At 35.0% G+C, this 27,983-nt stretch overlaps 1 protein-coding gene across 2 annotated transcripts in view; it reads left to right on the top strand.

The window, feature by feature from the left end:
- TOR1AIP1 (torsin 1A interacting protein 1) overlaps positions 1-25,738 on the top strand; it is a 51,729-nt gene extending 25,991 nt beyond the window's left edge. The window contains exons 4-11 of one of the 2 annotated variants that reach the window (XM_029227553.1): positions 7,914-7,955; positions 9,009-9,095; positions 11,602-11,658; positions 13,778-13,819; positions 14,351-14,419; positions 20,450-20,494; positions 20,852-20,908; positions 23,286-25,738. In XM_029227553.1, the coding sequence (XP_029083386.1) occupies positions 7,914-7,955; positions 9,009-9,095; positions 11,602-11,658; positions 13,778-13,819; positions 14,351-14,419; positions 20,450-20,494; positions 20,852-20,908; positions 23,286-24,073 (1,187 nt within the window). In that variant the 3' untranslated portion in view covers positions 24,074-25,738. The remainder of the gene's footprint in view (positions 1-7,913; positions 7,956-9,008; positions 9,096-11,601; positions 11,659-13,777; positions 13,820-14,350; positions 14,420-20,449; positions 20,495-20,851; positions 20,909-23,285) is intronic. The other variant, XM_029227554.1, reaches the window with a different exon arrangement.
- Positions 25,739-27,983: the final 2,245 nt, after the last annotated feature.

Genomic DNA, 27,983 nt, shown 5'->3' with positions numbered 1-27,983 from the left:
AAAAGACAGTAGAAAAGATCAATGAAACTAAGAGCTAGTTCTTTGGAAAGATAAACAAAATTGACAAACTGTTAGCTAGATTCACTAAGGAGAAAAGCAACAAGGCTCTGATAAATAAAATTAGAAACAAAAGAGGGAAAAAAACCGATACCACAGAAATACAAAGGATTATAAGAGAGTATTTTTAACAGCTATACACCAACAAATTGCACAGCCTAGAAGAAACGGACAATATCTTAGAATCATACAACCTTCCAAGACTGAATCAGGAAGAAATAGGAAATCTGAATAGACTGATCACTTGTACAGAGATTGAAACAGTAATCAGACAACTCCCAAAAAACAAAAGTCCAGGGCCACATGGCTTCACAGGCCAATTCTACCAAACATTCGATGAAGATTTAATACCTATCCTTCTCAAACTGTTCCATAAAACTGAAAAGAAGGGAATACTTCCTATCTCACTTTAACACATTATTGACCAGAGATGCCACAGGAGTTAGTTTCTGCAGAAATCCCCTGGTCAATAATGTGTTAAGAGGCCAATGTCACCATGATACCAAAACCAGAGGATGATAACAACAAAAAATTACAGTCCAGTATCTCTGATGAACATAAATGCAAAAATCCTGAACAAAATATTAGCAAACTGAATTCAACAATATATTGAAAAGATCCTACACCATGATCAAGTGGGAGTTATTCCATTCAAGGATGGTTCAACATTATAAAATCATTCATTGTGATACACCCCCTTAATAAAATGAAGGACAAAAGCCATAAGATCATCTCAGCAGATGCAGAGAAAGCATTTAACAAATTCAATACTGATTTATGATAAAAATTCTAAAGTTGGAATAGTAGGGACACACCTCAACATAATAAAAGCCATATATGATAAACCCACGACAACATGATACTCCATGGTGAAAAATTGAAAGCTATCCCTCTAAGATCAGGAATAAAACAAGGATGTGCACTCTTACCACTCCTATTCAATATAGTATTGGAAGCCCTAGCCAGAGCAATTAGATAAGAAAAAAGAAATTAAATGCGTCCAAATTGGGAAGGAAGAAGTAGAAATAATAAATGAATACAGTAAAGTTGCAGGATATAAAATCAATATATAAAAATCTGGGGATTTCTCTGGTGATGCAGTGGTTAAGAATCTGCCTGCCAATGCAGGTGACACGGGTTTGAGCTGTGGTCCAAGAGCATCCCACATGCTGCAGAGTGACTAAGAAAACAATGTGCATAGCACAGGGAGATCAGCTCAGTGCTTTGTGACTACCTAGGTGGGTGGGATAGGGAGGATGGGAGGGAGACGCAAGAGGTAGTAGATATGGAGATATATGTATAGCTGATTCATTTTGTCATAAAGCAGAAACTAACACACCATTGTAAAGCAATTATACTCCAATAAGAATGTTAAAAAGAAAGAAAGAAAGCAATGTCACTTACAATTACAATAAAAATAATATACGTGGAAGTAAATTTAATCATGGAGGTAAAAGACATGTACAGTGAAAAATACAAGACACTGTTGAATTGAAGAAGACACAAATAAATGGCAAGATATTCTATGCTCATGGATTGGAAGAATTAACATTGTCAAAATGTACTTATTACCTAAAGCAAACTACAGATTCAGTGCAATCCCTATCAAAATCCCAAAAACATTTTTCACAGAAAAGAACAAAAAATTTTAAAACTTATGTAGAACCACAAAAGTCCCCAAGTAGACAAAGCAGTCCTGAGAAAAAAGAACAAAGCTGGAGGTATCACACTCCCTGATTCCAAACTATACTACAAAGACATAGAAACAGCATGGTTGCTATGGCAGGAAAACATACATAGATCAATGGAACACAATTGGGAACCCAGAAATAAGCCCACACACATATGGATAATTAATTTATGACAAAGGAGCAATGAACATAAAATGGGAAAAGGATAGTCTCTTCAATTAATGGTATTGGGAAAACTAGACAGCCAAATGCAGAAAAATGAAACTAGACCAAACCATACACAAAAACTAACTCAAAATGGACTAAATATTTGAATATAAGATGAAAGCGTACACTTCTAGAAGAAGCAGAGAGAATATACTCTGTGACATCAGTCTTTGCAGTATCTTCCTAGATACATCTCCTCATGCAGGGAAACACAAGCAAAATTTAACAAGTGAGATTATATCAAGCTAAAAAGCTTCTGCAGCAAAGGAAACCATCAATAGAATGAAAAGACAACCTACTGAATGGGAGAAAGTATTTGCAAATGACATATCAAATATGGGGTTAATATCCAAAATATATGAAGAACTCATACAACTCAAAAACAAAAAACCCCAAACAACCTGATTAAAAATTGGGCATAGGGGCTTCTCTGGTGGCGCAGTGGTTGAGGGTCCGCCTACCGATGCAGGGGACACGGGTTCGTGCCCTGGTCCGGGAAGATCCCACATGCCGCGGAGCGGCTGGGCCCGTGAGCCATGGCCGCTGAGCCTGTGCATCTGGAGCCTGTGCTCCGCAACGGGAGAGGCCACAACAGTGAGAGGCCCACATACCACAAAAAAAAAAAAAAAAAAAAAAAAAAACCATTGTGCATAGGAGCTGAATAGACACTTTTCCTAAGAAGACATACAGATGGCTAACTGGCATATGAAAAAATGTTCAACATCACTGATTATTAGGGAAATGCAAATCAAAACTACAGTGAGATATCACCTCACACCTGTTAGAATTCTCAAAAAGGCAAGGATATGGAGAAAAGGGACACCCTCATACACTGTTGTTAGGAATGTAAGTTGGTACAGTCTCTATGGAAGACTATTTAGAGATTCCTCAGAAAGTTAAGAATAGAACTACCATATGATCCAGCTATCCTACTTCTCGGCATTTATCCAAAGAATATGAAGATACTAATCTGAAGAGATAACTGCACCACCACCCTCCCCCATAATCATCACAGCATTATTTACAGTAGCCAAGGTACAGAAACAACCCAAGTGCCCATCAACAGATGAATGGATAAAGATGTGGTATATGTATAAAATGGAATACTACCCAGCCATAAAAAAAGATGAAATTTTGCTATTTGTGACAGTGTGGATGGACCTTGAGGGCATTATGCTAAGTGAGCTAAGTCAGACAGAGGAAGACATACATATGATTTCATTCATATGGGGAATGTAAAAAAACTAATAAACATTTAAAAATAAATGAACATACCAAACAAAAACAAACATGTAGATAGAACAAAGTAGTGGTTATCTGAGGGGAAGGGGCAGTGGGGAAGGGAAAATGGGTAGAGGGGATCAACTGTGTGATGGATGGAAAATAAGGTTTTTTTAAATAAATTTATTTGTTTATTATCTATGTTTGGCTGCATTGGGTCTTCGTTGCTGTGCACGAGCTTTCTCTAGTTGCAGCAAGTGGGGGCTACTCTTCGTTGTGGTGCATGGGCTTCAGTACTTGTGGCACACAGGCTCAGTAGTTGTGGCTCACGGGCTCTAGAGCACAGGCTCAGTAGTTGTGGCACACGGGCTTAGTTGCTCCACTGCATGTGGGATCTTCCCGGAGCAGGGATCGAACCCGTGTCCCCTGCATTGGCAGGCGGGTTCTTAACCACTGCGCCACCAGGGAAGTCCCAGAAAATAAGTCTGTGGTTGTGAGCACATTGTAGGGTATGTAGAATTAGAAATAAAATGCTGTACACATGAAACTTACAGATCAATGTTACTTAAATTTTTTTAAAGATGTTTAAAAAATACTTCTCATGAACACAGATGCAAAAACCTTCAACAAAATGTTAGTAAATCAAAATTTTAAAAGTACAAAAAGAATTAATACACTACAACCAAATAGGATTTATCTCAGGTGTGCAAGGCTGGTTTAACATTTGAAAATCAATTCATATAATCCAACACATCAACAGACTAAGGAAAAATCATATGATCATATCAATAGATGCAGAAAACAACATTTGATAGAGTCCAACACCCATTCATTATAAAAATCCTCAGGAATAGAGATAAACTTTGTCAACTTGATAAAGACCGTCTACAGAAACTACAGCTAACGTGTAATAATGGTAAGAAACTGGAAGCTTTTGTACTAACATCAGGTACAAGACAAGGATGTCCTTGCTCACCAGTTTTCAATATTGTGCTGGAAGTGCTAGCTAATGCAATAAGACAAAGGAAATAAAAGGTATACAGATTGGGAAGGAAGAAATAAAACTGTCTTTATTCACAGATGACATGATTGTCTATGTAGAAAATCCAAGAGAATGGACAAAAAAACCTTGTGGAACTTAATGCAGTTATGCAAAGTTGTAGGATACAAGGTTAATATACAAAAGTCAAGCACTGTCTTATATACCAGTAGTGAACAAGAGATACTTGAAAATAAAAACACAATATAATTACCATTAGCATACCCCAACATGTAATACTTAGATATAAATCTAACAAAACATGTACAAGGTCTATATGAAAAAAACTACAAAACTTTGATGAATGAAATCAAAGAACTGCTGAATAAATGGGGAGATATTCCATGTTTACGGATAGGAGGATTCAGTATTGTCAAGGTGTCATTTCTTCCCAACTTAATCTGTAGATTCAGTGCAACACCAATCAAAATCCCAGCAAGTTAATTCATAGATATCAACAAATTAGTCCTAAAGTTTGTATGGAGAAACAAAAGACCTGGAATAGCTAACACAATATTGGAAGAATAAAGTAGGACAGTACTTAGCCTCAAGCTAAACTAAACCTAAAGCTACAGTAATTAAGACAATGTGGTATTGTCAAAAGAATAGACAAGTAGATCATTGGAACAGAATAAAGAGCCCGTAAGTAGACCCACATATAGTCAACTGATCTTTGACAAAGGAGCAAAGGCAGTACAATGGAACAAAGAGTCTTTTCAACAAATGGTACTGGGACAACTGGACTTTCACATGTAAAAAAAAAAAAAAAAATCTGAACACAGACCTTAACACCTTTCACAAAAATTAAGTCAAAATAGATCATAGACCTAAATGTAAACACAAAACTATAAAACTCCTGGAAGATTACATAGGAGAAAAATCTAGATGACCTTGGGTATGGTAATGCCTTTTTAGGTATAAACCAAAGGCATTATCCGTGAAAGAAATAACTGATAAGCCGAACTTTGTTAGAATTATAACTTCTGCTCAGCAAAAGACAATGTCAAGGGAGTGAGAAGGCAAGCCACAGATTGTGAGCAAATATTTGCAAATGACTTATTTGAGAAAGGACTATTATCCAAAATAGACAAAGAACTCTTAAAACTCAACAATAAGAAAACAACTTGATTTAAAAATGGGTTGAAGTCCGTAATAGACACCTCACCAAAGAAGATATACAGGTGGCAAATAAACGTTTGAAAAGTTGCTCTACATTTTATGTCATCAGGGAAATGCAATTGAAAACGAGATACCACTACATACTTATATTAACAATACCAAATGCTTATGTGGATGTGAAGCAACAGGAAATCCTATTCATTGCTGTTGGGAACATAAGATGGTCCAACCACTTTGAAGTTAGTTTTACAGTTTCTTACAAAACTAAACATACTCTTACCATGCAGTCCAGCAATCACATTCCTTGATATTTACCCAAAAGGGTTGAAAACTTATGTCCACACACAAACCTACACACACATATGGCAGCTTTATTCATAATTGCCAAAACTTGGAAACAACCAAGATGTCCTTCCATAGGTGAGTGGATAAATAAACATCCAGACAATGGGATATTATTGTGTTAAGAGCTATCAAGCCATGAAGAGACATGGAGGAACCTTAAGTGAATCTTACTAAGTGAAAGAAGCCAATCTGAAGAGGCTATATACTGTATGATTCCAATTATATGATATCCTGGAAAAGGCAAAACTCTTGAGACAATAAAAAGATCAGTGATTGCCAAGGGTTTGGGGTGGGGGTGGGAGATGGGGGAGCAATGAATATAGGTAGAGCACAGAAGATTTCTAGGACAGTGAAAATACTCTGATATCATACTAGTGGATACATGTCATTATACATTTGTCTAAACCCATAGAAGGTACAACATCAAGATTGAGCTGTTATGTAAATTATGGTCTTTGGGTGATTACGATGTGTCTGTATAGGTTCATCAGTTGTGACAAATGTATCACTCTGATAGGAATGTTGGTAATGGGGAAGACTATGCATGTCTGGGCACAGGAAGCATATGGGAAATCTCTCTCCCCCTCAGTTTCATGAATCTTAAACTGCTTTTAAAAATGAATTTAAAAATAAATTTAAACAAATTACTGAGTGCTTACTATGTGCCGTTATGAACAAAACTGATGCAGTGGTAGAAGGGTAGTAGACTAGGAATCAGAAGAGTCTGTATTCAAGTCCTTTTTTGTCACTTGTTAGTCCTGACACCCTTAGACAAGTCACTTAGTATCTTTGAGCCTCACCTATGATAGTATTCCCTTATGACATTATGGGAATCAGATAACAGACATGAAGTTTTTTGAAAACTAACTAGCAACATGAAAATATTAAGGACTTACTATTATTAAAATAACTAAGACATGACCATTGACTCTTAAGAAAAATTTTTTTTTGCATGCTATGTGAATAGTTGTATAAATGAATAAAGCAAAACAGCTGTCCAAAAAAGAAATACTGTTATAGTTATGCACTTAGAAAACAAAACTTCAAAAAGGGAATAATACCTTTTTATGTGAATGGAAATATTAACAAATTTTAAGGGAATAGCACTAAGACAAGTTTGACTTTCCATTTTTCTGCTTGGAGGAAAAAGATAAACTGAAAAGACAGTCTTTCTAAGGAAAGAGTAGCATAGTATTACTAGCAATTTTCTCAGGGTTAATTTTTTTTATAGCAGAAATGTTGGCAAATACTGATTTGCACTTGCCACTATTAAGAGTAGTTTGACTAGTATTATACCATCTAATTAAACTGATTTTTAAAAAGTATTTCCAAATTCACCATATAATGTTTTGGTAGTTGCCTTCTACAGTACAGTTTTTTTTTTCTTTTGTAAAGCAAATGGGGGTTAAAATCAATAGAAGAAAATCTGAAAGCAAACACAAGTTTTCAGCTTTGTGGAACATACTACTTCTCATATGATCATTCAGCAGTATTTTAGCCCAATTGTGCAATGCTTGCATTTGGGTATACCTTCCTTTATTTAAAAAAAAAAATCACAGAATTCCCTGGCGGTCCAGTGGTTAGGACTCTGCGCTTCCACTGCCAAGGGTCTGGGTTCAATCCCTGGTCAGGGAACTAAGATACCATAAGCTGCAGGGCACAGCCAAAAATACAAAAATAAAAGTCAGAATAGCCTATGTAAAAATACTGCATTTGTTTGACACATTTTGCTCGTTTATCTTTGTCCAGATTCTCTGGCTCTTAGAAATAGTGGTGTATGTGGACCTGCTGGAACTAGGAGAGTTTCTTTACCTTTCTTACCTTTCTCTTTGGATGCACTGATTCATTAAAGAACTGGTTTTTCAACTCTACTGGTGTGGTTGGCTTTTCAAAAGAGTATAGGGAATGTAGCAGATATGAGAATAAGAATACAGTAAACCTATAGGGACTGTATTTATCAACATAGAGTTTCATGTTTTCTGCAAACAAAGGTTACATTTTATAATACAAACAGACCTCTGGGTGAAGGAACAGTAAACTCTTTCTGATTCTGGTTTGTAGCAGACTTATTCCTGAAATAATGTAAAGGGAATTAATTGATTCTTTTTTTTATAATTTAACAAAAAGTTTAATTGGTGTGATGTAATGTTCACTTCCCTAAATTAAATGCTCTTATTTATTCCTGAGTTTTGGCTTATGATGTTACATACAGCATGTATGCTTCTCTCTTCTAGAAGCCACCAGTGTCCAACAGAAGGTCAATTTCTCAGAAGAAGGTATTTTCTCTTAAAATATCATGCAATGTATTCTAAATCTTTTTGTTGTTAAGATTAGAAGCAATTTTGCTAAGTACTTAAGAGAGAGAGCAGAAAATAGTGTCTTTTTGGAAAAAAAATTCATGATTATCTGAACTGTTAAATGGAAGGTAAAATAGGATAGAATGATAGCCTTTCTGTGCATTTTTTTTTTTTTTTTTTTTTTGGTACGAGGGCCTGTCACTGTTGTGGCCTCTCCTGTTGCGGAGCACAGGCTCCGGACCCGCAGGCTCAGCGACTCATGGCTCACGGGCCCAGCCGTTCCTCGGTATGTGGGATCTTCCCGGACCGGGGCACGAACCCGTGTTCCCTGCATTGGCAGGCGGACTCTCAACCACTGCGCCACCAGGGAAGCCCCCTTCCTGTGCATTTTAAGCATCTTTTGTCTGTTTGAGTTAATTTAAGCAAAGCTAATATTTTCTGTTTCTGGCATGTGCTGGCCTTTGATTGTGGTACTCAAATAATCAGTTTTCAAATTCTCATAACCAGTCTATGTTTGAATAGTACGGTAAAATTTAGTCCATTTTTAAGTTCACCATAATCTGAGATTAGTCACCTGCATACTGAAATGTTTGTGTACGGGTGTATGTATCCACACACCCTGTTTGCAAACACACACACATATATGCAAACACATATGAATGCATATACTAATCTTGTCTGAATTTATACACTAACTATATGTACTTTTCCTCCCCATAAGTTAAAACTTTTCTTCTATTTAATGTTCATTTGTTTACTTTTCAGCTCTACATTAAAGCCTCAGAATATAATCTTATTGAATATTCGTTTCGGATATAATTATTTACCTCAGAGCAAATAAAATAAATGAGCTCAATTTTAGCTTATTTAGACCTTTGTGACTCAGGATAGTAAGCATAATAAACAGCAATTCTATATCTGATTATTTAAAAGGCTTCATTTTAATGTTGAATTACTTGTTTTTATTTTTTAATCCAGATCTTTAGAGCCTTAGAATAAAGACTATACTAGTATATTTTTATTTCTTTTTAGGGGAAATGGAGGAAAATGATCAAGACAGCTCTGACAGTGATGTTACGGTTGTTAAGGTCAGATCCGAGGATTCTGTTGAGTCCGGAGGTAACATTGCTTTATGTACATATGACTCTTATCTTAGGAGCTGTATTTTTAGTTAAAGTATAAAGGTATTCTGTGAATTTGCTTTTTTAAAAAGTATTTTAAAGTATTTATTAAAACTACTTTTTAAAAAGTTGTGTGCTTTTAAACATTTTTTAAAATTACTGATTCCATGTATACATCTGATTAGTAATGTAATATCTAAACAAACAAATCACTTTTACCTTGCTTTGTTGTTTATGGAACATAAGATATTTTTGTGCTCAAAAGAAGAGTTATTTGTGATTTTTTAAAAAATTTAATAGAGGGACTTCCCTGGTGGCGCAGTGGTTAAGAATCTGCCTGCCAATGCAGGGGACACTGGTTTGAGCCCTACTCCGGGAAGATCCCACGTGCCGCGGAGCAACTAAGCCCGCGAGCCACAACTACTGAGCCCACATGCCACAACTACTGAAGCCCGCGCACCTAGAGCCCATGCTCTGCAACAAGAGAAACCACTGCAGTGAGAAACCTGTGCACCACAACAAAGAGTAGCCCCCGCTCGCTGCAACTAGAGAAAGCCCGCATGCAGCAACGAAAACCCAATGCAACCAAAAATAAATAATTAAAAATTAAATTAAAAATTAAAAAAAAGTTTATAGAGAAACTGATCACACTGGCATTGACTCACTATACTATCAGGAGTATTAGTTAGCTTTTAGGAAGTTTTAATAAACTTAGATTACTCCTTTTATCTCTGAGTTGTTCAAATTCACATCCAGTTAGCAATAACAATTTCTGATTGTTCCTGTGAATTGATGTTTAAGTTTATTCAAGGAAAGAACTGACTGAAGAGAAAAAAAATACCAACTTGAGACTTATGAGGGTGCTGATTAAATTTGTAAACAGTGGAAATAATAAATAATTTTGTATTTTAGTTCCATTATAGAATAAGTCTCTACTTACCCCTCACCACCTTTTGAGAATTTCTGTAATTCCTATGTTTTACTAAATCATTCCATTTTAAAAATAAGCTCAGAAGCTGGTTTATGGGCATTTATTCTACATATTTCCCGCCCTTCCTCATTTTTCCCCATTCTTTCTTTTTTTTTTTTAATATTTATTTATTTATTTGGTTATGCCAGGTCTTAGTTGTGGTACACAGGATCTTTATTGCCGCATGTGGGATCTTTAGTTGCAGCATGCGGGATCTAGTTCCCTGATCAGGGATCGAGCCTGGACCCCCTGCATTGGGAGCTCAGAGTCTTAACCACTGGACCACCAGGGAAGTCCCTCACCATTCTTTCTTGATACAGAAATCCCAAAGGAGATATGCAACACTGTAGCCTGGTGGTTAAGATCTTGGGCTCTGGAGTTTCACTGGGTTTCACTCTTCCACTACTAGGTTTGTGCCCTCAGGCAATTGCTTAACTTCTCTGTTCCTCAATTCCCTCATCTGGGTTGTTGTGAGGTTTAATTACTTAGAGAGTACCTAGCACATAGTAAACACTCAAATTGAGTGCTGTTGTTAGTTTTCATATATGCATACATACAGCTCTAAAAATTAGAGACTAATTAAGTCATGAATCATATAGCCAGTAGCTTGATGCCATTGCTACCAGTGTGGCTCTTTGATGCTACATAAACCCCAGGCTCTGTGATCCCTTTTGAATTCTAATAAATTCTTATTGAAGCATGCATACCCCATACAGAAGAAAACTCTAGCTAAAGAACAAAGATGTGAGGCATATTCAGAAGAATACTGATCTTTCTAGATTGTCTTCTGGGCCAGTTATTACCGAAGAGGTACTAGAAGTTCCACTGGAGTGCAGGAGGAAAATATTAGAATTTAGTGTATATACATCTTTTATTTCATCCATTTAAGATGTCTATTTTAGTTTGTTTTATAATATATACAACACATTAGTTAATATATTATTTTAGTAATGCTTGTATATAATATTAAAAATATATTTTGGAGATAGATGCTCAAAATTTTTTTAGTTAGAGGAGTACACCAACAAAAATACTTAACCACCACCTGGTTGTGTCAAATGCTTTTGCCTCCAAGATAGCAGTCTGACTGCTTTTAGACATACTTTGTTATAAATTCCACTTTTAAATGAAAAAAAATTAAGATTTTTAAGAAGGGAAGGCTAAAATACATAACATATCGACCACTTGCAAGAAAAATTTAAGACAAAATGGATAGTAATGATTTCCAGAAGATCCATTATTGTAAACTTTCAAGATTTTCCCCAGCTCAAAGGTTTCATTATCTTCTTTACCTCCTGCCATGCTCTATATCTGTTTTTCTCTTTAAAAAGAAAAGACAGATAATTAATTTTTTAGACATAACTTGACCCTTTAGAAACTATTTTTTAAAATAAATTATACATTCAAGTGTTGAATTCCCTGGGGTTTATCTGAATATTTTTGCTCTTTTGATTACTCATCATTCTCTGGTTAAATGTGCACTTAGAAAGTTAAATATGCTTTATAGTATACTATATTTCTTTTTTGTTTTTAGACCAAACCACCGGATCATCAAGTCAATATCCAGAATCATTTTGGCAGTCATCACAAAGTAAGTAAAACCATGATTTTTACTCTTAAAAGTCTACCTGTGGGTGTGGTCAAATGCTATTCTTATTTTTGAAGATCTTCTTTTGCAGTTTAATGTAAAATGTTGAAAAAGAGGTATAGTGAATGCTAAAAAAACCCCTCATCTTGCATCTTGAATTTGCTTCTTGAGTTAATCACCTCTGTACCCAACCTTGATTTTGAATTTAAAAAAAACAAAAAACTACTGCCTTCTTTGATTTGTTGAATGTACTTGTTTGCAATATAAATTTGTTGATTGTTTTAGTTTAATTAACTAATGTAGTAGTTTGAACCTACTTATATGGTATGATTTAAACTGTGTTGCGAAAGTTTGGAAGGATGAATAAATAAGTGGTAAATCCGGTAAAGTAAAAAGTTAATGGTAAGTTAGTTGGTGTGTATATAAGTCTTACAGCCTGGCTTACAACTTTGAAAATTTTCATAATAAAATATTGAGAAAATGTAACACACATGAAAAGAATGGGAAGTAATATGCTAAAATGCTAACAGTGTTTTTTCAGGATGGTAGAATTGTTGTTGACATTTTTCGTTTACTTTTTTCCTATGTTTTGCAGATTATCTACAGTGGACATGTATCTCTTAGGTTAAGCAGAAATTACACTGTGTTTTCTTTTTCCATTTTTAAATCAAGTCCCAGAATTCAAATTAATTATTAGTCAACCAAAAATATCCTGGAATGTAAAACCTTCAAGAAATTTTTTTCCTTCCACAATACCATTTTAAAAATATGAGACTATTTTTAAAGAAAAAGTCTTTGGAAATCTGTTTTTTAATCACCATGTTCATAGAATTCCACTTTATATACGTGTATATATATATATTTTTTTTAGTTTTTAGTAGGTTCTGGGTTTGGAATTAAAACTGAGACAAAACAAAAGCAGGTGAAACAAAAATCAGTCATTTATGGAAAATTACTCTCTGGATTATCTTATATGTTTGCCCTTTGCTATTCTAAATCTTTGATCTTTGGAAGCTCTGAAATGTGTGTCCCTATATTAATTATGCTATACTTACGCAATGGTATACTTTTCAGTTATGGAAAATGAGTTGTTTGTATACAATTAGGTATATATTTCCTTGAATCGAAAATGCCATTGCTTTTATGTATTACTGAGAAAGAAAACCATCCAGTTAAACTGTGTCGTATCACTGATTCTAAGATGCAGCCCTAAAGCAAAGGTGTTTTTAAAAAATTACTTCACATAGTCAATGAAAGACAATACAAAAAAGTGTGTCTAGTTTTTTAAAAAGTTCTTTGTTAGTGTAGACTGAAAACAAATCTGGAATATACATCTATCTGTCTTATTCACCACGGTTTTCCTACAATGTTTTGCACGTAATAGGCACTTAATAGATATTAATGAATTTTTAGGTTATGCATTTCTAGAATGTTACAGCCAGCACATACTGCATTTTTAGTCAGAAAATAAGTTGAACATAAATTTATATTGGTACTTGTATCAGTAGCTAGAAGTAACTTGTTTCTTCAGGGCAGATTTGCAAATTTACCATGTTATAATTGTTTGTAATAACATTTTCTAATTATCCCATTGTATCATTTTGTAGCTGTCCTTAAATACCATCCCAAAACATGAAGTAGCATCTTGCACTGCATAACTACTTTGCAGTGTTCACAAATTTGCTTATATAGTATATACCGTTATATATGAACTGCCTGGGTTTATATCTCAGTCCTACTACCTTTTACATATGTAATCTTGGGGAAAGTTATCAATTTCAGTTTACTTATTTGTAAAATAGGAATAATAGTATCTACCACATAAAGTGTGAGAGTTGATAAAATTATACTTGGTACCTGGTAAGCATTCAGTACATTTAGCTTTTATTTTGATGGCGTTGCTCTTAAAGCTGGCTTCTTATTATCCAATTCCTGAACATTTTGAAGTTTAGAAAAGGGAAAATACATATATATTGTATATGTTTGGGACTGATGAAAGAAAGGTTTGATTTTTTTTGTTTTTGGTGTCAGTAGTAAACAAGTAAAATGTTTATGCAACATCTTCATTGTTTTTATTTCCGTTCTTTATTTTCTATGACCTTACCTCTGTTTTCTGTTTCAGGTCGAGACTTCACAGCTTATGATAAGCAACAATTAGCGCTAAGTAAGTGGTTGGTTGTCTATTCTTTTATCAATCAACCCAGTCTTGCTAGCCAACAAAAATTTGAATAGAATTCAAAGTCATTTTACCCTCTTTGCCTTTTAATCCACCACAAATTGATACTATATGTAATATTGGTACTCTGTGATGTAGAAATGTGTTTAGGACTACTTTACTGAAAATAATTTATTTACAAAAGTAAATGGTTAACCTTTTTCTTCTTAATTAATACCAAAGTGTTAATGAAGTTCAAGTGTTAATAAATGCAGTCATAGACCATAGCAAAGGACTTGTACATAGTTTTGTCTATTAGGGGATTATGTATTTATTTGCTGCCTTTTTTGCTGTGGGAAGTAACTCATCCTCACTGATGTGATCCTTTGACATTATCTTTTACTTTTGAACCTATTGCTTTGGTTGTTTTCCTCGCCAAATTTGTTTTGCCTTTCTGATAAATTTACCTTATAACACTGAGGTATAGTATACATTTTCAAAGTATGTGAAATGATATCTTGATATATATATTTGTCTCAGGCTCGGGATATCAAAAAAATCCTCAGGAATGGTTTGAACAAACCAGAAAAATAAGGACTAGGATGCAAAGTAAGTTGATAAATCTCTACCTGTTATTGAAGAAATTTTTAAATTACTACCTGTTATTGAAGTAATTTTAAGTTTATTTGCTGTTTTTTTGACTATTTAACATATAAAACTGTTTAGTTCATCAGATAAGCATTTGGGTTGCTTGTGATCTCATTAATAAAGGACATTTATGATTGCTAGTTTAGTTATTTCCATCTACTTGGACTGGCAGGAGATGGACTGGGTGTAGAGTGTAGAATCATGGTGTGAGAAAACCAGTGGATGATAGGTCTGTACTTGACAAATTGTCAGTTCTGTCTAGCAGCAGTACAATCTGCACATGAAAATGAAATTCTAATCTTTTGATAGTACCTGTTTTTATTTTTAACAGTTGTTTACCGTTGTATAAATAACCACTTAGAGCAGCTTTGCATACCCATTATTTTAAGTTATAAATGCTGAAATCCTCAAATTGTATTTTCATGTTTGGGTTTAGGATGGATTAAATGTCATAGAATTTAAGAAATATTTAAGAAATAAATAGGTGCGATAAAACATACTTTGAATTCAGTGTCTATCATAATTTCTATAGCAGTGTGTCCACATTAAACCTTGACTGTATAAAAAAATCCATGCCATGCCTTAAGTGATCTTTAACCTCTATCCCTTCCTTATTCCTGTAGCCACAGTAGGCCTTGAGGTCATCAGGTGTCCCTTACTTTTATTTAGATAATATAAAAATCCCCATCATATAGCTCTTGCTCACGAAATAACTAACTGTAATTGGACAAGATAACCTCTGTGGCTTTGTTTTTCTATCAGTAAAGTAGTAATGGTTGCAATTCATTTTTTCCCCAGCAGTGAAGTATTACCATACACATAAGTGAGTTCTTCAGCTGTCTAAAACTGAAATAACTTTTTGCCCTCGCCTTATTGTTGGCTGTTACTTTTTTTTGGCCATGCTTCGCAGCTTGTGGGATCTTAGTTCCCCAACCAGGGATCGAACCAGGACCCTCAGCAGTGAGAGTGCAGAGTCCTAACCACTGGACAGCCAGGGAATTCCCTGGCTGTCATTTCTTATTGCTGTATATACTTGCTATTAGAAGACCATTTCCTCTTAAAATTTGTTCTTCTTGACCTATTATAGTTAGGAAACCAAATATTAATTCAGCTTTTTAAGATTATGGTTATAACCAATATCAAAAATTAAAACATTCTGAAGATCTAAGAATTACTCTTGGAAGCAAAACTGCACGAGTTTAAGTGTATATACTATGAAAAGCTCAGAGTTTTATGATGTTATTAGTTCTTAACTATATATTCTGGGTAACTAATAGCAGATAAATTACTTCCAGAAAAGTGAAGTGTAGTACATATTGTTGTCAAAAAATGTTTGCATTGTCCTCTGTTAAGGCACTGTACAAATGCAATGCAGAAGGGAAAATAATTATATTGAAGGTCTAGCTGGAATGTAGAAATAGATCTTTATGGTTGCTAAATTGACAGCTCATTTATAGTATTTTCTCCGTATTCCTATTTTGTCTTAAGTTTGTATATTTGTTATGGCTTAAATAGTTGTATACTGGTTGATAGCCATCTAACATATATACAGAACTTCCAGAGTTAAAGAGAAACTATATAGCAGAAATTTGCACATTCGGGTGCAGGTAACAAAATTTTTTAGATTTTTGACCACAGAAGGACTTTAAGATAAGAAGAAAGAATTTTCAATCAGAGTAGACGATTGCAGAAAGAAAGAATTTTCAGTCAGAGTAGAAGATTGCAGTGATTTCCAAACAGCCTTATAGATTCCTCTTCAATCTAACATCATTTGAAAAAAACTTTTCCTTGGCATTCCAAGCTTCATATCTTATTGTCTTAACTATACACGTCTGCCTGCTTCAGTGAGAAAAAAAAAATCATTTTTAGATTTAGGTGTTCAAGAACCTGGATTTCAGATCATTATCACCCTATGTTAGTACCAGTTCTCTGGGTAGACAGGTCCCAGTTCAGGTTTCTGCCTGTATCCAGATCTTTGGAGAAAGATAGAACCACTGTCTATACTTTTGCTGTGTCCCAGATGATAAAACAGTGAGGCCTCTGAGTCTGTGCTTCATTAATATACATGCTTTGGAACCTGTCTCTAAAAGTGGTGTAGAGAAAAGAGGAGAGTTTGGAGTTAGAGCTATTGGGTTCCAGTCCCAGATCTTCTACTTACTAATTGAGTCATCTTGGTAAAGTCTCTTAAACTTTGTGAACCTCAATTTCCTTAACTTTAAAGTTGGGACAATAGTGCCTATAACTAGGTTATTCTAATGAGCTTATTATATATGTGAACACAATTTTTTAAGTCTAAATGTACCACATAAATAATTAATGCTTATTTATTGTTAACAATATATTGTGTAATAATCAGTAGTAATAACTATGAAAGATTCATGCCCTCTGCTTTTGACTTCATAGAGTGATTGATTGTTACCATACTCTTCATACTAGAAAAACTCTGAGCTTTATCTTTTTAAAAAGATCTTTTTTAACGGAATTTTTATTACTGTCTCTAAAAATATTTTTAATGAGCATAAAGTTTACCTTTTAGACAGTGTGTTGCCTCAGCAGTATATATACCCTACTAAGTTTGAGTTCTTCAAATTATATAAATGTTTCATATGGTATATAATAACTGTTACTTACCTATTCTATATCATTAAAATCATCATAGAAGAGCACTTAACATTTTTATGTATTGTCTCATTTGATCTTTGCAACCATGGATTAAAGTATTCAAGATAAACATTATCTTGATGGATTTATTTTCTAAATTGTTTCACATACTCTTTAACTGTAGGTTAAACTATTGAAGTATGATTGACATACATTCATTTTGGTTTTTAAAATATTTTGTTAAAGTATAGTTGATTTACAATGTTGTGTTAATTTCTGCTGTATGGCAAAGCGATTCAGTTATTCATATATATATTACTTTTCATATTCTTTTCCATTATGGGCTGTCACAGCATATTGAATATAGTTCCCTGTGCTATACCATAGGACCTTGTTGTTTATCCATCCTATATATAATAGTTTGCATCTGCTAATCCCAAACTCCCAGTCCATTCCTCCCCTACCCCCACCTTCTTGGCAACCACAAGTGTGTTCTCTGTGTCTGTGAGTCTGTTTCTGTTTCATAGATATGTTCGTTTATGTCATATTTTAGAATCCACATATGAGTGATGTCATATGGTATTTGTCTTTCTCTGACTTACTTCGCTTAGTATGATAATCTCTAGGTCCATCTGTGTTGCTGCAAATGGCATTATTTCATCGTCTTTTATGGTTAATATTCCATTGATTATATATATACCACATCTTCTTTATCAATTCATCTGTGATTGACATGCATTTAATGTATACAACTTACGTATTTACTGTATACAACTTGATGAGTTTAGAGATAAGTATATACCTGTGAAACCATCACCATAGTCCATGCCGTGAACATATCCATCACCTCCAAAAGTTTTCTCCCACCCTCTTTATTTATTATTATGTGTGTGATAAGAACACTTAAGATCTACCCTCGTAGCAAATTTTTAATATATAGGACAATAAATGTAGGTACTATGCTCTACAGTAGATTTCTAGGATTTTTTCATCTCATTTAACTGAAACTGTGTACCCTTTGACTGATATCTCCTGATTTCCCCCTCCCCCAGGCCCTGGAAACCACCTGTTTCTATGAATTTGACTAGGTTCCTCACATAAATGATATTATGAAGCATTTGCATATCTGTATCTGACTTATTTCATTATGATAATGTTCTCCATGTTGTCCAGAGTGGCAAGATTTCTTTCTTTTTTAAAGCTGAATAATAATTCCATTGTGTGTGTATGTGTGTGTATACATGTATATGTATAAATACATCGCATTTTCTTTATCCATTAATTTGTCAATGGACATTTAGTTTGCTTCCCTGTTTCGGCTATTGTGAATATTACTGCAATGAACATGGATGTGCAGATATCTCTCCAAGGTCGTAATTTCTGTTCCTTTGGATATATATCCAAAAGTGGGATTGCCGGATCATATGGTAGTCCATTTTTAACCTTTTGGGGAACCTCCATAATTCTTTTCCATAGTGACTGCACCAATTTATATTCCCACCAACAGTGTACAGGGATTCTCTTTCCTCCACATCCTCTCCACATACCTTGCACTTTTGTTTTTTCGATAACAGCCACAATACATTTGATAATGTGAGGTGATTTCTCATTGTGATTTTGATCACATAAGTCATGTGCTTTTTAAGTTTGATGTAATCCCATGGTCTATTTTTACTTTTGTTGTGCGTGCTTTTGTTGTTATATCCAAGAAATCATTGTCAAGGCCAACTTCAAGAAGCTTTTTCCCCATGTTTCTTCTGGGAGTTTTATTGTTTCAATTCCTAATTTAAGTCTTTAATCCATTTTGAGTCGATTTTTGTGTATGGTATAAGGGTCCAATTTCATTCTTTGTATGTGGATATCCAGTTTCCCCAGTACCATTTACTGAAGAGACTATCCTTTCGCTCTTGTGTAGTCTTGACACCCTTGTTGAGGATCAGTTGACTATATCTTCATGGGTTTATTTCTGACTTTCTATTCTCTTCCATTGGTCTATATGTCTGTATTTATGGTGGTATCATAATGTTTTGATTATTCTAGCTTTGTGATATATTTTGAAATCAGAAAGTGTGATGCCTCCAGTTTTGTTCTTCTTACTCAAAGTTGTTTTGGCCTTTCAAATTTGGGGTATTTCGTGGTTCCATATGAATTTCAGGATTGTTTTCTGTTTCTGTAAAAAATGCCATTGGAATTTTGATACAGATTGCACTGAACCTGTAGATTGCTTTCGGTAGTATGGACATTTTAAGAATATTAATTCTCCATTCCATGACCATGGGATGTCTTTCCATTTACTTATGTCTGCTTTAATTCCTTTCATCAGTGTTTTAGAGGTTTCAGTGTATAATGCTTTTACCTCCTTGGTTAATCTCATTCCTAAATATTTTATTCTTTTGATGCTATTGTAAGTGGGAGTTTTTCTTAATTTTGTTTGTGTTAATTTTGTTTTCTTAATTTTATGTTCTTATGAGTTATATGAATGTTACATGTGTTTTCATAATAACTGTTATTTAGCTATTCTCCATTATTAATATCATCATGCACTTCACAGCATTTTCATATATCATTTGATCTTTGCAACCATGGAACGAGGTATTTAAGATAAACATTATCTGATGGAAATTTTTTTTTTTTTTTTAGTAAGACAGTTTTAACTTTGGTTACCTAACTTTGAAGCTTCTAAATGATGCCATTTCCTAGACTAACCTAGTAATTGCAAAACAATATGCCTTTAGAGTTAAGGTTGATGTCATTTTGTTTCATTTGAGGTTTTTTGTCATATGACCAGAAATAAGGCTATTTCTGTAAAAATATATATAAAATAAATAAATTAGCAATGCTAATTTTATTCCTCCAGTTTAGTCCAGTGTTTCTCAAATGAAAACTGTTGATAAATACTAGGAAGATCACTTATACACATAAAGTTATAAAACTCCAGGCAAGTGCTAGATGACAGTATTGGTAATGTAGATCATACAAATGAGTAACTCAGCCTCTTCGCTTCCTGAACCCTGTCGTTCCATTTCCTCTCTCTTAGATGGCTATGCCAAGGAGGACGGAGAGGAAAAGGAAAGAGCTTTTCGTTTGTTTTCTAAAGTATGATGGAAATAGAGATTTGATGGAGTTGTGGGAAAATTATTTTTGAAATCTGTTGTTTAACCACAAAGCTAAAACAATTACTTGTCTATTACCAGAAATGGTGAAAAGTTTTTCAGTGTAATTTCTAAAATATTACTGATATTTGAAATGGTCAGAAGCACCAGAGGACGTATTTGAATCAGTTTGAGGTAGAAATTAGTGAAGATTAAGATTGAGTTTTACCTTAAAACCCCTTATCCAGAGAGCTCAGTAATCCATAATCATATTTTGTCCTTCTTTCCCTCTTTACAGCATCATCACCAGGCAATCGTTCGATATATGGCAGTTTTTCAGATGGTATTATTTGTTTCCTTTTATTATAGTTGTGCTTATTTTCTTTGTCCTCTTAACTTTGTCCCAGAAGTTTCACCACTCCCATTAAATAATTTGGGTCAAGTTCTTCAAGGCTTTCTCACAAAACTAATGTGTTAAGAGTATGCTTTGTACTCGACCATTACATTAATTATGAAAGAAATCAATCTTGTGTCTCAAGCAGCTGTCAATCTAATAGACACTTGAATCTTCTGCTTTTTCTTCTGTTTCTGACAGATCTCTGCCTTATTTTCTCTTGGTGAAATTTGTATTCTCTTTTTCTGTTGGAAATACTGAAATTATGAAACATAAATTGATAGTCTTTATTATTTCTATCATTAGATGACGGTGTTCAGAAATCAGAGCTTGGAAACCAATCTCCATCAACCTCCAGCCAACGTAAGTTTGTCTATTCAGCTTTCATTAAATGAGTCTCTAAAATTGGTGAACATAATGATTTTTTAATTTTTTTTGACACCAAAGAACTTCATGCTATTTGAAGAATTATATTTTAAGTACTTCAAAAGAAAAAGTATATATTTTACCAGCAGTAAAAGTCTTTAAGGACAAACTCTGTGAAAAAACATCTGGCTTTCCCCTTCACTTTATTATCCATAAGACCAAAAGTGAAAGTTAACAAGTAAAGCAACTAATACTGTTAACCAAGTGAACCTTGTTGTCAAAAGAAAGATGCACATAGCATGACATAATGGGAATACCATAGTTTTTTAGAGTTCACAGACCTGAATTTGAATTGGTTTGGACCACTTACCTTCTGTATAGCCTTGGGGCAAGTTTCTTTAGTTCTCTAAGCCTTTTTATTATCTTGAAAGAGTACTAAGAAAATAACAGTGATTCTCAGATTCTTTGGTCTCAATACCACTTTCCACTAGCAAAATTAATAAGAACCCCAGAGACCTTTTTTAAAAAGGGACTTAAAAATATATATATGAGTTATACCTGTCCATATTTACCTAGAGATTAAAATTGTAAAAAAATTTTTTTAATGTTTATTAGTTATTTTTAAATAATTTAGTAAGGAGAGTGGTAGATTGCTTTGTATTTTCTCTGATCTCTAATGCCTGGCTTAATAAAATGGAGCTGGAGTTTCATTCTGCTTCTGTATTCAAACTGTTACAATATATTGGCGATTTTGGGGGGGGGTTAATTTATTTATTAATTTATTTTTGGCTGCATTGGGTCTTCTTTGCTGCGCACAGGCTTTCTCTAGTTGCGGTGAGCGGGAGCTACTCTTCATTGCAGGGCACAGGCTTCTCATTGCGGTGGCTTCTCTTTGTTGCAGAGAACGGGCTCTGGGTGCACAGGCTTCAGTAGTTGTGGCTCACGGGCTCTAGAGCGCAGGCTCAGTAGTTGTGGCGCACGGGCTTAGTTGCTCCGTGGCGTGTGGGATCTTCCCAGACCAGGGATTGAACCCGCGTCCCCTGCATTGGCAGGCGGATTCTTAACCGCTGAGCCACCAGGGAAGTCCCAGTCAGTTGTTTTCTTGAAAACAACAGGCTCACATTGTTCGTTTTCCAGAAAAAGTGTCCCAAATATGAAAGTCTGACTAACCAGTTTGTCACTTGTCTTTTCAAGTAAAAATTCTATGAAAAAAGCACTATTTCAGCTCACAACTCAGTTGCACAAAGTTCTTTTCTTTGAGACAGCCATATACTGTTCTATGTAGCAGAAGTGCTTTATGTATATGTCCCATTTCTTCACATAGAATGTTAAGATTTCTACTCAAGGTTGAGTTCTAATAAGATAAATTCTTTTAAATGCTTCATGAAGGATGTCCTTAAGTGAAACTGATAACCTGGAATACATGGCCATGAAGAATACAAAGACAGTCCTAGTTTGGTGCTACTGCCCTGTGACTCATCTAAAGCATCAGTTATTTTTCCTACCATGGCTTTTTACACCATCAGTGCAGATGTCAATATGGTGGAAAAAGGCAAATAAGATCTTAGTGTCGGGAGAATAGTTTTAACCTCAAGGACCCCCTTGAAGAGATCTTGAGATACCCCACCAGTCACACTTTGAGAACTGTTGCTCTAGAGGGTCCATGGTACAATTATTAGTCTAAAGCAGTCAATAAATAGAAAGTGTAAAAATACTGTTGCTGTCATATTAAATTATTAAATGATGTATATGAGAAAGTGCTTAAACTGAAAAGCACTAGGTAAATGTAAATTCATATCATCATTGCCAGTAATAATTAGGAATGAGTTGCAAACTAAGTTTTACCAGTGTTAACTTGCATACAGCAAAAGATAGGCATCAGTGCAATTAAAGGGACAGCTAGCTATTATATGGAAGATTTCACTTATAATGCATCCTTTTCTTTATTCCTTTATACACATAAACATTCCACCTTGGATAATAATCCATGTTAGTTTCTAAATTTAAAACTATTTTGTAAAGTGTCTTTTAATATTGTTTACCTCCCAAATATTAGCAGTAGTAATAATAGTTTTGCTTTATAAATTGTATTCTTTCTGACTTGCACACGCCATTACATATACTTAAATTCTACTTTTTCCTCTAAGTCTTTTTATCATTTTGACATTGAAGAGACATGTGCATACTCATACAAGTAACTTAAAACACATGTGCTAAATTATTTCTTTAAGAAAGTAAATTATCAGCTCCCTTCTTTAAATTCCTTCCTCTCTTATCTAATGTTTATAAAGATTAATATTGGCTTTAAAAGTCACTTGATCTTGAATCTAAGAAAATAATATTTGTGTCTATCATTTCTTTTTTTCCTGAGCAGAAGTGACTGGACAACCCCAAAGTGCATCTTTTGTCAAGGTGAACTGGTGGTGGCCTCTTGTTCTGATAGCTGCTCTTCTCATTGGGTGTTTTTTGTACACTCGTACTCCTGAAGCAGAAACCACTGCTGTTCGAGAGTTCCAGAACCAGATGAAACAACTTATGAATAAGTACCAAGGTCAAGATGAGAAGCTGTGGAAAAGGAGCCTAACATTCCTGGAAAAACATCTTAATAGCTCCCACCCTCGGCCTCAGCCTGCTATCTTGCTGCTCACTGCTGCCCGAGATGCTGAAGAAGCACTCAAGTGTCTGAGTGAACAAATTGCCGATGCCTATTCTTCCTTCCAAAGTGTTCCTGCAATCCGGATTGATGGGACGGGCAAAGCAACTCAAGACAGTGATGTTGTCAAACGAGAGGTAGATGAGGAACTGAGCAACGGATTCCGAAATGGCCAGAATGCAGCTGTGGTCCACCGCTTTGAGTCACTGCCTGCAGGCTCTACTTTGATCTTCTATAAGTATTGTGATCATGAAAATGCAGCCTTCAAAGATGTAGCCTTAGTCCTAACTGTCTTGTTAGAGGAGGAGACACTTGGAACCAGTCTAGGCCTAAAGGAAATTGAAGAAAAAGTGAGGGATTTCCTCAAAGTCAAGTTCACCAACTCTGATACACCCAACTCCTACAAACATATGGACCCAGACAAATTGAGTGGGCTCTGGAGCCGTATTTCTCACTTAGTCCTGCCAGTACAACCTGAAAATGACCTGAAAAGGGGCATCTGCTTATAAGAGGAGACAGAAGAGAAAATCATGTCTCAAGTTCTGAGAATTTTTCAAACTTTCTAACCATAGACAGGATCCAGAGCTCTTTTTGAAAGAACTGGTTTCTTTTTAAAGGAGGTTAAGTTCTTAGGTAAACGTGGAATATGTAAATCGTTTATTCAACCTAATTATCTGTTTTTTGAGAGAATCGTGTCCTTGTTTCCATTGAGGTCTGTGTTAATGATATCTGAGGACTGTAAATTATATGCAGTCCCATAGAGGATCTGCTTAGATTCTGGGTTGAATCATTATTGCTATGGTATGACCAGTGGGAGGGATTAGGCTCCTTCCTATGAATCCACCCAATTTTTTAACTTAGATTTTTTTCACAGTTTGTCGAGTTATTAGTAAGACAGCTCCCTGAACATAACTGTGGGTTTTCCCTTTTGTCCTCTTCTACATCGTTTAGATGTGAATTCCGTAGTCAGCTTCTGCTTATAGGAACAAAAATAATGAAAGGCCATCCGAGTGTGTGTTTGGGATTTTTGGTTTTTGTTTTTTTCCTTTGATTTTGGAGGGCAAGGAGAAGGAGACATGGGAAAAGTTGTGGAATGGGGAGAGAAAGGGGGGAAAACGTCTTCAAGGTGAAATGTTAAAATAAGCCACTGAGGGAATTCCCTGGCGGTCCAGTGGTTAGGACTCCACACTATCAATGCCGAGGGCCCAGGTTTGATCCCTGGTCAGGGAACTAAGATCCTGCAAGCCGTCCCACGTGGCCAAAAAGAAAGCCACTGAGGCTTAGGGTTAGTCAAACATAGTTATATGAACTGCATTCTCAGTGAATTCTGTTGGGACTTGTTTTTCACATGTCCTTTTTTTTCCTTTCAGAAATTTTTATTCCTCCCCGAGATTTTGAGGCATGTATATGATGAGGTTTAGTATATTTGTTCACTTGGCTCTTAAGAATGGGTAAGTTCAGAGCCATTTATTTTGGTCATATCCTGAAAGTTTTGTTAAGAAATACAATTTCAGGAGTTGGTAAACCATTTGTTAACCAGCTCTCCTGGGCTGTTGAAGAAGGATTTGATTTTCTGCATGTCTACTTGTTGCATTCTGAGTCCTTTAATGACACTTTTGTAACAAGAATAAAGATTTACAATGCACGTGATAAATTCTACTAAGAGTGCCTCAAGCGAAAAAGAAAGTGAAGTTTACCATATATGAAGAATGTTAAAATGTACTACTGTACATTACTGTTTTAACTTAGCATCACTAACAGCTTTCTCATCCGTCAACTGCTTTGGTTTTCTTAGAAGCTTAAAATTCTGGATCCACTTTATTTTTTTATTGTCTACAAACCTTTAAATGAAAATATTGTTTTTAGAATACTAGAGCCTGTCAATGGCTTCATCATTTACCTTTTAAGGATCCCATGACTGGTGGTAGAGTACAGTCTCGTTTCTTCCCACTAGGACTACCAGTATTCATAAATTTATACCCCTTATTGTAATTTGTTCCTGACTGTCAGAAGTCAAATATTCTGATTTATAGAGGATTCTAAAACAAGAGTTTTTGAAAAGACTTATTTTATACCTATATATATTATATGGAGAAACATGTTTTTTTAAATGTTTCATTGACCAAAATAATTTTAAAGTAATTAATATTACTTATATCAGGAAAAATAATTGTAGCAGCTGATCTGTAAATGACTTTAAAAGCTATTTTAGTAATTTAAATAAATTTACTTTCTTGGTTTGTACTCTTGTGTGTCATAAACTTAATGATTCATATACCTTTAAAAGAAATTATTCCTAGAGTTTTCTTTACACTTGAACAATTTTAGTGACTTCTGCTAGGAGAAACAAAGGCCAAACAAAGAATTGCAGCCATTCACAAGTACACTGGTAGGAAATATAATCACTGTGATTTTCTGTTTCATCCAGGGATTTTGAATTATCACTAAAATGGAATTAGTTTAGGTATTCCCCACTTGGCAAAAGAATCCACACCATGTTTCTCAAATTTTTCATTCTCACCTCTCTAAAGAACCTTTTTAGATTTTTGTTTTCTAATCATCTACCCCCATGAAATTTTAATACTGCATATATACTCTATATCTGTTTATGGACTGCATATTTTATGCTTTATATACCTGAAGAATAAGATTTTTTTGCCCCCATTGAAAGTGCATGCTCATGGACATCTGTATTTTATATCATTGATGCCTAAAACATTTTGTTTTGTTCATGTTACCATAATCCGTTTGGAGGGGAAAATTTAATAAATCATCGGCTTGAAAATAGGAACTTGGGCCTCTAGAAATTAGGCACATTGTGACTTTGGGTGACAACACTGGCCCAGGGAAAACCACAGTGCAAAACTGACCTTACAAATTTCTAAAAAACTTAATCTGCTTCCCTTCTCTTAATGACTTACTTCTATTACTCTTAAGGAGGTTTTCTAAACCTCCAGTCCTCAATGATAGGAAATAAACCTGATTTTCATTCTACGAAGAGAAGTGAAACTTAGAAAGGGTTCGCATGGTTAATACCTACACTAAAGATATAAAGCCCGATTTGCCCGTGACCTTAGGTCTTCTGAAAGCAGCCTTTGTGTTGTCAATATGAGGAAGCATTTCTCATTGATTGCAAAAAAAAAACAGTGGACTATTCTTCTACATTGTCCTTATCAAGGCCACAGAGTCAAATCTTATGGTATGAAGATTCTACTGGCGTTAGCCACCTGGGATGAAGGTGCGAGTCCTGGGTCTGGGAAACCAAACTAAGTCTTCCACTGATGGCCATTGACTTGGAAAAAGAGGAAAGTCCTGCCTTAAACCTATCTTTGGCCTGGATTCAGAGAAGTCCTGGTGGGCTTGCAGGTTCTTCTGGATGGTAGGGGAAATATAGCCCATCACCTGAGTATGAACAGGGAGAAACCTCTTGCAATTTACAAATTAAAATCTTGTCTTTTGCACACTCTTGGACTCCTCTGGAATATTTTTCATATCTTGCCTTCTCCTTTTTCCCAGCCTCACACTCTGCTAATTCTTAATTGTTCTGAATGCTTTATTTTTTTTCAGACAGAACTTTACTGAACCTAGCCTAATTCCCTACCCTGAAATACTGGTGCAGGTGCCTCTTCTTTACACGCTTGTTCATCCTGTATTACCCCTGTCACAGCACTAAGCACACAACCATATGCCTCTTTTTTTAAAAAATTTTATTAGTATAGTTGATTTACAGTGTTGTGTTAATTTCTGCTGTACAGCAAAGTGATTCAGTTATACATATATATATTCTTTTTCATGTTATTTTCCATTTTGGTTTATTACAAGCTATTAAATATAGTTCCCTGTGCTGTACAGTAAGGCCTTGTTGTTTATCCATCCATCCTACATAAAGTAGTTTGCATCTGCTAATCCCAAACTCCCACTCCATCCCTCCCCTCCCCCCCCACCTTGGCAACCACAAATCTGTTCTCTTTGTATGTTTCTGTTTCATAGATAGGTTCATTTGTGTCACATTTTAGATTCCACATGTAAGTGATATCATATGATATTTGTATTTCTGACTTACTTCACTTAGTATGATAATCCTAGGTCCATCCATGTTGCTACAAATGACATTATTTCGTTCTTTTTTATGGCTGAGTAATATTCCACTGTAAATAGTGCTACTATGAATGTAGGGTTGCATGTGTCTTTTCGAATTTGAGTTTTGTCTGAGTATATGCCCAGGAGTGGGATTGCTGGATCACCATATGCCTCTTGAGAGCAGGAGAGCGTGATCAATCTACGTACAGTGGTAGTCACATAAAGTGCTCAAGTATTTGTTAAATAAAAATTGCAAGCCCTGTGTGGTTAGCAAAAATAGGTAAGTTGCATCTTTCTCAGTGTTTTGCTTTTTTTCTGTTATTACTGAGCCTTTTTTTC

This window comes from Monodon monoceros, unplaced genomic scaffold, assembly GCF_005190385.1.
Source record: "Monodon monoceros isolate NGI ecotype Baffin Bay Population unplaced genomic scaffold, NGI_Narwhal_1 Super_Scaffold_18, whole genome shotgun sequence".
Taxonomy (NCBI): Eukaryota; Metazoa; Chordata; class Mammalia; order Artiodactyla; family Monodontidae; genus Monodon; species Monodon monoceros.
The sequence above is the reverse complement of the archived record's forward strand: the minus strand, read 5'-3'. Positions and strand labels throughout refer to the sequence as shown.